The sequence below is a fragment of the Bison bison genome, unplaced genomic scaffold, assembly GCF_000754665.1.
Source record: "Bison bison bison isolate TAMUID 2011002044 unplaced genomic scaffold, Bison_UMD1.0 scf7180017864535, whole genome shotgun sequence".
Taxonomy (NCBI): Eukaryota; Metazoa; Chordata; class Mammalia; order Artiodactyla; family Bovidae; genus Bison; species Bison bison.
Genome location: NW_011495084.1, coordinates 1,300,406 through 1,315,808, shown reverse-complemented (window position 1 = coordinate 1,315,808; position 15,403 = coordinate 1,300,406). Strand labels below are relative to the sequence as shown.

At 36.6% G+C, this 15,403-nt stretch overlaps 1 protein-coding gene across 1 annotated transcript in view; it reads right to left on the bottom strand.

The window, feature by feature from the left end:
- The window catches only part of OTOGL (otogelin-like), a 174,130-nt gene extending 163,280 nt beyond the window's left edge, over window positions 1–10,850 (bottom strand). Inside the window, exons 1-5 of the mRNA XM_010832076.1 lie at window positions 10,799–10,850; window positions 9,747–9,786; window positions 8,756–8,804; window positions 2,220–2,286; window positions 467–565 (exon numbers count right to left, since the gene is read on the bottom strand). Of these exons, the coding sequence (XP_010830378.1) occupies window positions 467–565; window positions 2,220–2,286; window positions 8,756–8,804; window positions 9,747–9,786; window positions 10,799–10,850 (307 nt within the window). The remainder of the gene's footprint in view (window positions 1–466; window positions 566–2,219; window positions 2,287–8,755; window positions 8,805–9,746; window positions 9,787–10,798) is intronic.
- Window positions 10,851–15,403: the final 4,553 nt, after the last annotated feature.

Sequence of the window (15,403 nt, the reverse complement as noted above, 5' to 3'; positions counted from 1 at the left end):
CATTGGAAAAGACTCTGATGCTGGGAGGGATTGGGGGCAGGAGGAGAAGGGGACGACAGAGGATGAGATGGCTGGATGGCATCACTGACTCGATGGACGTGAGTCTGAGTGAACTCCAGGAGTTGGTGATGGACAGGGAGGCCTGGCATGCTGCGATTCATGGGGTCGCAAAGAGTCAGACACGACTGACCGACTGAACTGAACTGAACTGATACTTTAAAAATTAAATTAAAAAATCTAAAAACAAAAAATACTTGAACTAGTAGAGTTCAATGAGAAGTGAAAGAGGGCATATCAATTTTCTTTCACATTGTTTCAAAATTACTGGAAATAAATCATGTATACTCTAGTTAAAACACAATATGATTGTCCCAAATCCCAAAGGATGAACACTAATACAGCAAATTATGCCTTCATGCTCTCTGTAGCACCTCATAATTCTCTCAGAAGTATCCCTGAAACTTACCAATCTGGCACCGTGTCCCAAGAGCCTGAAATATTTGACAGTCACATGTACCAGCCATAGAACAAAAAGCTCCGTTAAGGCATTCATGAGGACAAGAACCTGAATGGCAAAAAAAAATTAGTTATCTTCTGGCATGCATCAGTTTTTATAAACACAATCTGTCAAGATTTAGCTTGGACTAACTGTAACCTCTGTTAACTCAAATAGAACCCTGGGCCTATTGCCTTGATAAGCTAAAGAATTAAGCTCCTCAAGTCTCTTTCTAGTTCATTTCATTATGTGTGCTGTGAAATAAGAAAGACAGGCTTTCACATCTCAAACTACCCTGAGAGCAAAGGTTAGCCTCCTTCAAGCAATTGAAAGGTCAAGTTCCCATGTAAGGAATCCCTGTCCCAGATGATGAGAACCAGAAACACACAAGCTGCAGATGATTCCCTTGACAGAGTTTGGCACCAGCTGCACAACTGATCAGCTACTTCTCCAGGAGCAAATGTGGTATTAAAGAAAAACATCCATCATTAGCTCAAGGGATCAGGCACAATATAGAATTCGAAAAGAAATTCTTATTTTTTAAGAGAACGATTAAACATTCTATTTGAAGTTGTGCATTAATCGTCAGGCTTAATTGCAAATGACGCATTCTTTCTGACCCATAGCTAATTTTAATGGGGCAGAAGCCAAAGCTGCTGCTGGTTGTCATGAAAAATATTTTTTCTTTCACGAAAAGAAAAATCACCCCGAAGGATTATGTTGGAAAGAGAAAGAAAGAAACTATGAGTTCCTGAGTGAGTTTGAAAGCTGCAAATGAATCACAGTGAAAATCCCTCCTCTAATAAGGAGAGGACAAGAGACCCTGGCAAAGCTCAACAGGAAGGATTTAAGCAACACATCAAGAGAACTAGAGAACATCTTTGAGTGACCATAAAGTGTTTACTAAAGACTGGCTCTCTTTGGAATGTGGTAAGGTCATGAAAGGCACTAGTCTAACTGTGGTATTTTAACCACAGTTCTGCAGAAGGCAAGAATTTAAAACTCTATTACCCTTGCACCTTAAGATCCATTGATCTAAAATGTCTCCACTTTTAAAGACATACAACTCTCTAATTATATCTTAACTGAGGAGGAATGAGCTGTCTTAATTTTGATCATAAATATAGATAAAAATGACATTTGTCATAAATTTAAATGCAGTTCTCTTTTTCTGGTGGGGGTACATATATACATATATCTTTGAATTTTATCTTAAGTCACAATATTGTATTTTTCCAATCAATAAATGTCAAAGTAATTACATAAGCATACATAATTATCACTTTCAAAAATTTATTTACAACCCTGTTTATTCTCCTGAAAACAGATACCAAAACAAAACTGGTCAGAAACCCCTGTTTTTTTAAATACAAAAAAAAAAATCAAATTGAATTTCAAACTACCATTAGCATATTGCTAAATGGAAATGAGAAATTGGTAAGCGAGAAGAGCAATGTAAAAGAGTCAATTGATTCAGGAAAAAAAAAAAAGTCTGATATCCACTGATATCTTTCCTGGTCATACAGTTATGAGCTTTGTCTACTTAGCCTTGCTTGTTTTCAAATATAATTCATATTTCTATGTGAAGTAAACTTAAACTGATCCTATTACCACCCTGGCTCAGTTCCATCATGCATTATATGGAAATTACAGAGTTCATTCACTATACGCCCCAAAGGGGTCTTTTGAGAAGCAAATACAAAACCATAGAGTTAGCACTGACCTTTTATTTTGCTCTCACCCCAATTAATAGCTTCATGGAAGAAGTATCTTGGAGAAGTTGCTTCAAACTTTAAAAGAAAGAAATCAGAATTCAAGAGAATTAAATTACTTAATTCAAGGCGAACATGCAAATTGGAAAACCTGGAAAACAGCTACAAACACAGAAATCATAAACAGCTGACTCCATTTTTCCTTGGACTATTAAGGCAAAATCTTGGAGCGGCAGAAAGGGCTCCTCTTGGGTTGTAGTTAGATTTGACTTCAAGGTTTGGTTTTGTTTCCTGAATCTGACAAGTCCTTCATCCTCTCTGACCTCAGTTCTGCCTCCCTGCCCTCCTTGGAAAAGAGCCTGGTCAGAATCTAATCTTTGCATTAGCTGACTGCCTTGCCTGCAGAAGTAGCAGTTTTTAAATATTTTTAAATATTTAAATATTTAAAAATGCATGGGACTGGAGGACCAACAGACAGGGATGTACCCACTGTCTGCAACCCATCTGGGCAAGATACCATCCACAGAAGCCTCAGCCGCTGAAGTGTGAGTGTGCCATCCTGAGTCTCCAAAGAGCTGCCACTTTAAAGTTCACAGAGCAGTTAAATGTATCTTTTTTGTGTGTGTTTTTTTTGGTGGTGGTGGTGGTGGTGGGTTTTTTTTTTTTTTTTTTTAAACTTTTACATAATTGTATTAGTTTTGCCAAATATCAAAATGAATCCGCCACCGGTATACATGTGTTCCCCATCCTGAACCCTCCTCCCTCCTGCCTCCCCATACCATCCCTCTGGGTCGTCCCAGTGCTCTAGCCCCAAGCATCCAGTATCGTGCATCGAACCTGGACTGGCATCTCGTTTCATACATGATATTTTACATGTTTCAATGCCATTCTCCCAAATCTTCCCACCCTCTCCCTCTCCCTCTCCCATAGACATGTATCTTTTTATAGAGCCCAAAGGACATCAGGGTATTCATTAAGAGCATGAATTATAGAATCAAAAGGTTCTGGATTAGAGGCCTGATTCTGCCACTTTTTACTCCAAGGCAAATTTCTTAACTGCTTAGCACCTTCTTTTACTTGTCTGTGAAATGGGAACAATGATACATACTTCACTATGTAGCTCCAGCATAATACCTCACATATAGAAGATTAGCAAGAAAGAGATTTATATTAATCTAAGGAACCCAGATAAAATTATAAGATTTAGAGAGGTTAATATGGAGTAGCTGGAAAAGGAAACGGCAATCCACTCCAGTACTCTGCCTGGGAAATCCCATGGACAAAGGAGCCTAGTAGGCTACAGTCCATGGGGTCGCAAAGAGTCAGACATGACTGAGGAGTAGTAGTAAATAATTGTGGATTATTAAAACTAATCGATTATGGCTTTTTATTCCAATTTAATGCCAGTTTAGTGTATGATCTGGGGCAATGTCCTTTCCAACAGGATTTTTACATTCACCAAAAGAATACGTATTCCCCAAATTTGGCATGTAATAGTTAAATTGACTACCAGAAGATGTTAGAAAAACTGGAAAGAGTGAAGGATAAGAAGAAAGCAGGATAAAGATTGTGATTTCAGGTACAAAGCCCTTTTTCAACAGATTCTGGTCTCCTTTCTACATGGTAACATCTTATTTTAACAGGCAAAGCTGCCCCATGGCAGAAAAAAGGACACCCACACTCACCACTTCAAGGCTCTTTTCTAAAGTCTTTGGCCCGTATCACGGCTCCAGGTTCACTGCTGTCTGCTTTCATTCTTCCAAGATTTTGTCCTCACTGTTCAGCCTCCTCTTTTTACCTTTTCCTCTCTCTTCCAACTAAGTCAGACTCACAACTGTCTACGACCTGGATTCCCCCAAGACAAGGCTTATGCTCTCTCTAGCCATATTGTCTGGGACTGCCTAAACCTAACACAACCACCGATATTACCGGGCACCGAACTCTTCTCATGTGGGTGCTAATGAATCATTGCTGGTGCTCACTAACAGTATATATTGACTTCAGCTGTGGCTCTACAGGCTCATTAATGAGAACAAATTATTTAACCTGCTCAGTCTCAGTTTCCCAATCTGTAAAATGGAATAACAATAACAGTCTCACAGAATTGTGAGAACTAAATGAAATGAGATAAGTAAATCACCAAGAATGGTGCTAGGCACATAATAAGTTTTTGTAAATATGTTACCTCCTTACATTATTAAGCAAAAACTGATTAAAGTTCACTGATTACACTGGGTAACACTAGACCAAGACAAAAATACACAATTTGTTTTTCACTCAACTTAGGCTATACCTCCTCCATGGAAATCACAGTCACTACCTAGGACACCCACCTCCTGGTCACCACAACATCCTATTCACTGCGACATTCCATGCATCACGGTGTTTCACTAATGCTAAGATATGACACACAGCTTTCATTTTTATAACAGATCTGAACTCAGAATGGCATAGCTTATGTCTATAATCGGAGGGTTTTTTTTTTTTTTCATTTTTCATGTTATACAAACAATAGCAAATAATGGGTGGTGTCTTAGATTCAATGAACAAGTTACACAAAAAGGACTTCTTTACAGGTCTGCCTCCACTAGACAATGAGTTTCTAGAAAACAAGCTGTTCATGGTTATATCTCTAGCACGGCCCCTTTTATGTTGTCAACAAATACCAACGGGACCAAAAATAGACCTTACGCAAATGGGAGTGATCTGCCTCCCAAAGTTGTTTAGAACCGTGACTACAAAATGTTCTGTTGATGCCCCTCCTCACATCCTCTTAGCCCATCTTGAACTTTCCCTGCATCTGGGCTTTTGAGCACATTGAAACTCTCAAGCACGAGCTTCTTTTCGTCTCTGCCTTAGGGTAGAGTCCAAGCAGAACAGACAAGAGAAATGCCTTTCAGGAGATTTAAGTGCCCCCAGAAGCTGCCCTCCATCAATGAGAGGCAGGTGTGGGTGGATAAGTATCCCAGCTGTTCCTTGGAGAAACAATTCTAAAACACTCTACACAGATCCTCAGAGGGATGCCCGCAAGACTGAGCCCCAGATGTTTAAAGCAGGAAGACCCCTCATTGACAGAGATGAGCTGGATTTTCTCCCTTCCCTGGCTCCCTTTCCTCCCCCTACCCCGCTCCTGCACATACAAATTGCCCGTACCCTCTAATAAACAATTTGCCTCTGCTTTCAGGAGAAGAGTTTTGAAATGCGACACAAATGCAAAGAAAAGTTACAAGCTGTGGGTGCATGTATTCACATAACTGACGAAAGAGGACAGCCCATTCCTCTTCAGTGCCAATTACAAACCCACAGGAGGGCGAGAAGCACAGAGAAGTCACTGCAGTGCACAACGGACAGGTACAGTTGCACAAGGGCAGCACAGGGACCGTGCACAATTATAGGGACATTCACAGAAGTGTGTGTCTACCCTCCTCTGCTCACTGTTAACTCATTGTCAACGTACTCCTGAGTCCTTGGGTGCACAGATCAGTCCGTGTTCCTAGAGTGGGGAAGTGAATCTGTGGACAAGAATGGCCTTTGTCACAGATGAAATTTCAGTCCTAAACTGTGCAAGGCATCATTGCAACCTCATTGCCCTTCTTTAACATTTCTTCTCTTAGAGTTTGTTCAGATGTTAAATAATGTTGGTGCATGTTCTCCAGCTATAGGAAATAGAAGTGTCCAGCTCTTCAGTCTCTCTAAAAGAAATCAAGACAAGTGCATTTCTCACTTATAAACAAAATGCAGGCATTAACATACCTCTGGGGGGTAAATTATACAAATTCTAAAAAATCCAAATGGTCAATAGAATAAGCCCATCCATAGGCTGCTTAATGTGACAGCTGTGGGGTATGTTTCACAGGTTCTCCAATCTAGTAGGTTCTACCAGAATAAAGTTTATCTCAAAATTAAATTTTCTTATAGATCAATGGAACAAAATAGAAAGCCCAGAGATGAATCCACGCACATATGGACACCTTATCTTTGACAAAGGAGGCAAGAATATACAATGGATTAAAGACAATCTCTTTAACAAGTGGTGCTGGGAAAACTGGTCAACCACTTGTAATAGAATGAAACTAGACCACTTTCTAACACCATACACAAAAATAAACTCAAAATGGATTAAAGATCTAAACGTAAGACCAGAAACTATAAAACTCCTAGAGGAAAACATAGGCAAAACACTCTCCGACATACATCACAACAGGATCCTCTATGACCCACCTCCCAGAATATTGGAAATAAAAGCAAAAATAAACAAATGGGACCTAATTAAACTTAAAAGCTTCTGCACATCAAAGGAAACTATTAGCAAGGTGAAAAGACAGCCTTCAGATTGGGAGAAAATAATAGCAAATGAAGCAACTGACAAACAACTAATCTCAAGAATATACAAGCAACTCCTACAGCTCAACTCCAGAAAAATAAATGACTCAATCAAACAATGGGCCAAAGAACTAAATAGACATTTCTCCAAAGAAGACATACAGATGGCTAACAAACACATGAAAAGATGCTCAACATCACTCATTATCAGAGAAATGCAAATCAAAACCACTATGAGGTACCATTTCACGCCAGTCAGAATGGCTGCGATCCAAAAGTCTACAAGCAATAAATGCTGGAGAGGGTGTGGAGAAAAGGGAACCCTCTTACACTGTTGGTGGGAATGCAAACTAGTACAGCCACTATGGAGAACAGTGTGGAGATTCCTTAAAAAACTGGAAATAGAACTGCCTTATGATCCAGCAATCCCACTACTGGGAATACACACCGAGGAAACCAGAATTCAAAGAGACACGTGTACCCCAATGTTCATCACAGCACTGTTTATAATAGCCAGGACATGGAAGCAACCTAGATGTCCATCAGCAGATGAATGGATAAGAAAGCTATGGTACATATACACAATGGAGTATTGCTCAGCCATTAAAAAGAATACATTTGAATCAGTTCTAATGAGGTGGATGAAACTGGAGCCTATTATACAGAGTGAAGTAAGCCAGAAAGAAAAACACCAATACAGTATACTAACGCATATATATGGAATTTAGAAAGATGGTAACAATAACCCTGTATATGAGACAGCAAAAGAGACACTGATGTATAGAACAGTCTTTTGGACTCTGTGGGAGAGGGAGAGGGTGAGATGATTTGGGAGAATGGCATTGAAATATGTAAAATATCATGTAAGAAACGAGTCGCCAGTCCAGGTTCGATGCATGATACTGGATGCTTGGGGCTGGTGCACTGGGACGACCCAGAGGGATGGTATGGGGAGGGAGGAGGGACGAGGGTTCAGGATGGGGAACACGTGTATGCCTGTGGTGGATTCATTTCGATATATGGCAGAACCAATACAATATTGTAAAGTTTAAAAATAAAATTAAAAAAAATTAAATTTTCTACTGAGTTGTGTGGATGTCTTTTTGTGGCTAACATGGCCTACTGGTAAACATGTACTTAACATTTCTCAGAGAAAAACCATTTTAACCACTTCACATGATACATTAAGTACTTACATACACAAAATACTTTTTAGAAATAAAAAGTGTTTCCCTTTCAAAGACAATTCTTTGCCTGTACTAGTACAAAGAAAGATCTTCATTCTTGTTGAGGATAAATTAGTTCTGTCTTCTGAATTGTCACAACAGCATATCATATCTCTTTTTTTCCCAATTATCTTTAATTAAGTTAAATATTAAAATATATTACAGATATATTTATATCTTTAAATATAAAATAATTAGGCATCCATCAGAAAATGCTAACAGAAATTGATTACAATTCAGCATTTGACAAAGACCTTGAATATATAAGCTGTCTGCTACATAAATACTCAAATCATATTACTTTCCAAAGAAATACCTTTTTGAGTCAGGATTCTCTATCTTACCGTCCATCTTTAACAGAGAACTATTTTTAAAAATCCACCCATTTAAACATTCCAACCATAATTTGAAGATACTACGATTATGTCACAGAATATCATTTAGATAAAAGGACTCAAGCAAAAAGGTGTCCTCAAATTCAGTGCTACTCAACCCCTCTAAAAAAAAAGTCACTTCTTCATCAGTGCCTATAATTTGGATTTATTACGTAATATAAAACCTGTTTGTCAGGACGGGAGGACACTTCTGGGGCCCTTTTGTGGTGCTTAACTCAGATCATTCACACCTTTCTCTGCTCCTGTTTGCTTGTATCTGTCCTATTTTCATTGTCCTCTGATATTGTACTTAATTTTTAAACCAATTAAAATGTTCTGGCAAGTAATGAGATTAAATCTCTCACAAATTGTGGTAACCTATCAGTAGGGAACTGAGATGAATAGCAGAAAAGCATTTGACCACAAACAAGTAATTGTGAGCTAAGCCTGAACTGGAGCATCACAGAACAGCGCTGGAGAAGTTACTTTGCCTCTTCCTCCTCCTTGTCTTGTTTTTAGCATTTTATTTGCCTCCACAAAGGTCTCATTGTTGAAGTGACAGCAGAGGCCCAGAGCACAATGGATTATTTCTCAGCTTCTCTCTCCATCTGAGGCATAACCTACCTGGGCTGCTAAAAGAGCTCTTTTCTGTAGATTTTCATTAAACCTGTTTCTGGAAGAAAACAAAAAGAACCTGTATAGTCAAAGGCCCCTAGGCAACCTGAACAAGCCTTTCCCAAGAGAGAGCTGATGTTTTCCTCCAGATTTCCATCACTTTATCAAAGAGGTCTTTCTTGGTTTAACATTGAAAAGGTCCCCCTCCCCCTTTTGGAGGGGTTAGATTTGTGTGGTGGCGCTGTCTCATTTTACAAAATTCGGGAGTGTCCCCAGATCTCTTCAGTCACTGATGTAAACTGCATTTTAGGAAGGAACTTTGAGATAGAGAAATAAACAAAATAGCGTAACACTGTAGCACCAACATGCACGATAATTGCTCCACATGCCTTCATAAAATACTTCATAAGTATCCGGCAAGTGCACGTCGACTTTTTTCAAATGGAATACTCAATTCTCTCTCTTTTCCATGTGTTCAGATTAACATTACTGTGAGTAAGTGCATCAAACCACATTATCAAAATAAATAGGTATAATTCTGCTTTTCATTAAACAGATCAATCTAGTCCAAAAAATAATTTTCATTACTGACTGCTAGAACCATTTTATTCTTTTTATCATTAAAAACTGCTTTAATCTGTTAAGAATATTGCACGTTTCTAATCAATGATGCATACTAATGATAACAATAGGAAATTACTGAATATATTAATAACTTCTTTTGAAATGAAAATAATATCTCCTTAGTATCCACAGTCATTGGATATCACCAAAATTCCTTTTATAATTAAAATAAAAGGAAATAATTTTGTTCTGTTGATAAGGAACTAAACACTTAATAATTTTTAATTTGTGGAAATGTTTAAAGAACTACATCTCATGCCCTTGTTTTATAAAATATTGCATTAATTTTTTTGAAAGCAGATGCACAGTCTGCTGAGTTTGGCTCGTTCCCATTATCTTTATGTTTCAGAGGACATGAAGAACAAGAAATACTCACTCTGATGTTCTCGTCAAGATGGATGATGTACAAATATAGCCTGCCAGAGATAAACATATGTGATAAGAATGAAAAAATTATCCAAATATCTTGGCCACATGTTCTGATTATAAAACAAGTTTAAATGTAATTCTAAAATACAGACTGAGATTTTGACCAGGCTCATGGTCCTTATGAGCCATCAGGGTGACCAGTAACCCAGAAAGAATGGGCAGTGCACATAGAAGGGCATGATACAGTGGAATAAGCACTAGTCTTGAAGACAGAGATCCAAGCTTTAGTCCCATCCTACCACGTAGCAAATACCGAAGTTCAGCAAGCGCATCACAAAATGATGGTGGGGGCCAAGTTGATCTTCAAAGTCCCCTCCAGCTCTCAACACTCTAAGACTATTTTTTCTTGGAGTTTCAGTCACTATTAGGATTGGAAGATAGTGTCTGTAACCATGCTAGCTTTTCACCTTTAGTAATTTTTCCCACTTCCTCTACAAGTCCCAAAATATACAGCCCTTTTCAGTGATTAAATGTAAATAAATGTATGGCTAAATGTGAATAAATGCTTTCTGCCATAAAAATACTTTATAAAATTAATTTATAAATATCTTGATATAATTGAAAATCAGTTCTTAGTCTCAAATGTTAAATCCTTCTTAAGACATTCTTTTGCCATTCTTTGACTTGATGACATCAAGAAAGTTTAAATACTCAATGTCTCCTTGTCTACTGTAAAATTTCAAATGTTTAATTTATACAACTATTTTAAACCATTATTTAGAAGAGAAAGGGAATCAGAGTTTCTTCGAGTACAGTTTTATAGCATAATAAAATCATGATTTTAACATTTTAAAAAGATACTCATAAATTTAAAACTAAAAGTTCCAAATTATCCACATTATTAAAAAGTTTCCCAAAAAATGATCTGAGTGTCATTTAGTATATACCCATTCTAATGACTTCAAAGTGTTTTACAGTATAAGAGGAGACAGTTTCCACCATTCACAAGAAAGACTAAAAAACAATAAGATAAGGTAAAAGTTTAACATGAGTTCTTACCTTGTAATGAAAACAGCAGTATATGAAGCAAGAATATACTCCAAGGTATCATTAAATTGAGTTTTCTCACAATGTTCATTTCAGTATAGCCTTTTCCCCTGAAATGTAACTAAATTGTTGGTCTTTACTATGATGGCATCTTAGAAGTATGAGTATTTGTAGAGGGCTCTAATTCTTATAAATATAGCTTTGTAATAAAGGAATTAAAAAAGGAATTCCAGCCTTTCTAACCACATAGAGCACCTGAAGCTTTGGGACTTGCAGGCAGCCCTTTGGCTGAGTCTCTCATTAGCAATGCATGGCAGCTTCTTACCTGAGCCCGTGTGTGTTACACCCTACCCCACTCCCGCACAGCATACCCTTTGTAGCCTATATTACTAGCCTTTTATGACTTCGAAAGACATAGCATCAAACAAACAAAAAACACTATTATCTCCTGATGTCATGAGAGATAAACATTATTCCTAACTGTTGATCTCTTCCATGTTTTATTCATGAAATAATTACTGTTCTTTGAAGGAAGATGAAATACAATCCTATCAGTCATTCCCAGAATGTCTAAATGTTCTCATAAACTTTTCTTTAAGATTTATAAGTAAACTAAAATTATGTGCATATATTTTCAACTCTAGTCCCATTACAGTGTAGTTTAAGTTGATCTGTTCATGTGCCCACAGATCTTTCTATTAAATATTCCTCAATTGAAGCAGAAAATAATACAAAAAGATGATAGTCTAATATTTGATTTTAAAAAGAAAATAAAGTAACTCACTTAATCCTGAAAACCTTCCTTCACACCCTGTTTTTCCATCCTCTATGACATGCACCCAATTAGACGACAAGGAAGGACTTCTTAATTCAGCAGAAAGTGCACTCTTCTCTGGAAGCGACGGATTGCCTGGATTAGAATCAGAGAACAGCTCTAATATTTCACAACCAACTTCAAAGAAATGAGCTAAGCCCATAAATGAGTGAAGGCCATGATTGTACAGTGGGTGCACATTTCCATAACAGATCCCCTGTTTCCTGCACAAGTATCAGACTCACTTAGCAGATGGGTCACAGTAGTAAAGAATCTCTAACCACACAAGAACTACCTTTGAGACAAAAATACACAGCAGTTCTTCATATCTTGCTGTACTCAGATACTTTTTATGCAGTGACTTTCAGGTCTTTTCTGTGAAAATATCCTTGATATCCTGATACATTGCATGCCCAACACCTATTCTATAAACAGTTTATTGTCTATGTCTCAAACTTAATAATCTGTTACTCTTGTTTTACATGATCTTAATGCCTTTCCACTGCCTATATAATTGCCAGTTCTATGAGCCAAGAGAAGATGTTTCCCTTAAATTCATATTTTAAGCATGAAGAAACACATAAACTCCCTCAAAATACAAGTAGCTCTATGCCTACACACACACACATATATGTACCACTCATTTTAAAATTTTGATGAATTACTTTAAATAATTTAAGTGTAGTATGTGTTTAATAAATATTTATCAAAAGGTTATTGGTCATTACTCAAACTAATTAGACAATAAATTAATACAATTCTAAACAGATAGACCTAGTTATTTATATTTACACTCTAATTATTGGTCTAAAAATATGTACCTTTTAAACTTAATATTCTACACACTTAAGATGTGAATACAGAATAAATTTTAAAGCTTGAAATTTGTTTAGAGAACAATAATTTTCCTACAAAAAATTTTTAATTCAATGCACCAAATTTGTTTACACAAGATATTTATTACCTCTTTCTGAAAAGCATGAAAATGTATATAACATACACATTACTAAGTTCCCGCCTTAATTTAAAACCGTTTCTCTTAGCTTCATAGTTTCCTATAAAAATCAACCTAAAATGTGAAGATTCTATAAATCATATTTTAGGATTATTTTTTCCTCACTCTGGTAACTGCTTGACTTAAAACTTTTCACAAGTGTCATACTTATAGAAAAATAAAAAATGGCAGCCAAAGTTAAATTTCATGGTTCAAAAAAGAAACATTTTGATACTGTTTACAGTTATTTCTAAATACTACCAGAACTTGGTGAGGAAGGATAAGTAAACAGCAATATAAAGCCTGAGAAAAGCATTTCTTTCTAATATAATACTTAGATACTTTACGTACTTAATTCAAATGTAAGAACTCTCAACTTTTCATCTCAAATTTCATACAGTATCTTTAAACGTTCAATTCAAAAGCATCGCAACTATTTTCACGAGTTAAAGTTGGAAATTCCAAGGCTATATCATATGGCATTTTTACTATTCTTATTCTATTCTGAACTCTATGTATTTAAAACCTATAAATTAAATTGTCTAGTAAAGAAAACAGTAGAAATTATAGTAGGACTTCTCAGGGTGACCATTCTTTTATAGCTAGAGGTTTAGTGTATGCTGGATTTCTATTCTTCCTGCATCCAGGTTTAGAGGAGGCGGGAGATTAGTAGAATGAACAATGGCAGAGAAAACAATACCAGAAATTGCAAGTTCTTTTTCAACTGTTTTATGAAGTCATTACATTAAATGGTAGGCTGCGTGAAATAAGCAAAATAGACTTCCATGGATAACTACAATAGAGAGTTTAGATGAAAGATTAACCCCAGAACCACACACAAAAGAAGAATTTATAACTGCTGCCACATGAAGTTATTACTGTCAAAATTTAGTTGACAGCTTTTATATTTCATTCTACCCTGACAAAGGAATTCTGGCAAAGAGTGAGTCAGTCGCCTGCTTGTGAAGAGATATTAAGTTCATAAGAAGTCTGAAGCGACTACATAATGCATGGGATAAGCAGTTCCCTTTCTGATTTTCCCACATGGAATATGATCTTTAGAAAGTTGACACCTGACAAACTACTGGCTTCAACACATCACATTAAAAACAACTGGCAGGTATGGGGAATTGCTGAGCTTACAGTTATCCATCAATAATAGAGGAACGTTTCTAATTAAGTTTATCATCTTTAAGAAAAATTAACTTCTTTGGTGATTCGTATAGCACTCATTTTTCATTCACTGAAATCAAATCTAAAATAGATAACATTTGATTCCCATCATATCACATTCACTAGTGAAATGCAATTATTCCTCCCTTGCTTTACTAAACCTAACACATTTCAGGTTAGTGATTTTATCCGGAATTATGTTATCATTGAGCAGCAAAACGAATCCTATATCTTTGCTTTGATTTTAACCACTCTGAACGTAACTGCCTTGTTACAAAGTAGTTTTTCAGTGTTCTATTTATGCTTTCACAAAGTGTGTTGCTTGGCACTTGCTGGTATTTCTTGTAATTTAATTTGCAGATGACATCTATCTTAACTTTTCTAAATACAGACTGTGTGTCATGAGTAGATCTATGTTGGCCATAATTTCAATTTAAAGCTCACCCACAGAAGTTACTGTATTATTTTATAGGGACATTCACTTTTCAAGTTGCTACAGTGCCACTATCTTTCATCTTGAAAGAAGTAATGTTCCTACAACTAAAGTTTCATCTTGCCAACATTTTAGCATCAAGTTCAAGATATAAAACCAGTATTTCCTATAGTTCTTTTTTCTAAAGTACTTACATACTACAGCACATTGCATGTGCATTTATAATATATCGTGTAATACACAATACCCTATATGTATGTATAACAATATAAATTAAGTTGGTTTCTCATGTTTTCAATTCCATTTTAATCTTCAATCATTTTGGACTTACTTATTTTAGAGTTGCTGAGGGATAAAGTTACCTGAATTTCTCAAGGGGAGGAGGTTCCTAACCTTGTTGCTGGCTGTGTTTGCTTCTCAAACTTAGAGTAAGTTACCTCATAGATTTTGCAATTTTGAGTTTGGGGTCCATGTATGGTACAACATTTTCTATGATGATTCTTTACTGCCAAGGGTGAAAATGTGCTCCTCCAAAAAAGAGTTTCTATCTGCTTCTGCCAATTGCTGTAAGGAATTTCATGCAAATTTCTCAACTTGAGAGTTCCCAATGTACTAAGTATAAATTCAGATCCAAGACTCAAAGTGAGGGAATGCCAAATCTAGTTTCTGCTTTGTTTTTGGCCTCTGGTGATATTCCCTACTTCCATCCAATCACTTAGATAGATGACTACTTTTTTATTCAGCATGCCCAGGTATTTAATAGCTGACAAATTTTTAGGTTGTTTAATTGTCTGTACTGCCAAAAACAGAACCACCAACATCAAAAATTATATGCTGTTATTTTCTAGGCTACTACTCTGTATATTTGCAACATACATTCTCAACTGAATTAGACTTTAATATAGAGTCATCTATGACTTTATTTTTCTGGGCTCCAAAATCACTGCAGATGGTGATTGCAGCCATGAAATTAAAAGACACTTACTCCTTGGAAGAAAAGTTATGACCAACGTAGACAGCATATTGGAAAACAGAGACACTACTGTGTCAAGAAAGGTCCGTCTAGTCAAGGCTATGGTTTTTCCAGTGGTCATGTATAGATGTGAGAGTTGGACTATAAAGAAAGCTGAGCACTTTTTGAACTGTGGTGTTGCAGAAGACTCTTGAGAGTCCCTTGGGCTGCAAGGAGATCCAACCAGTCCA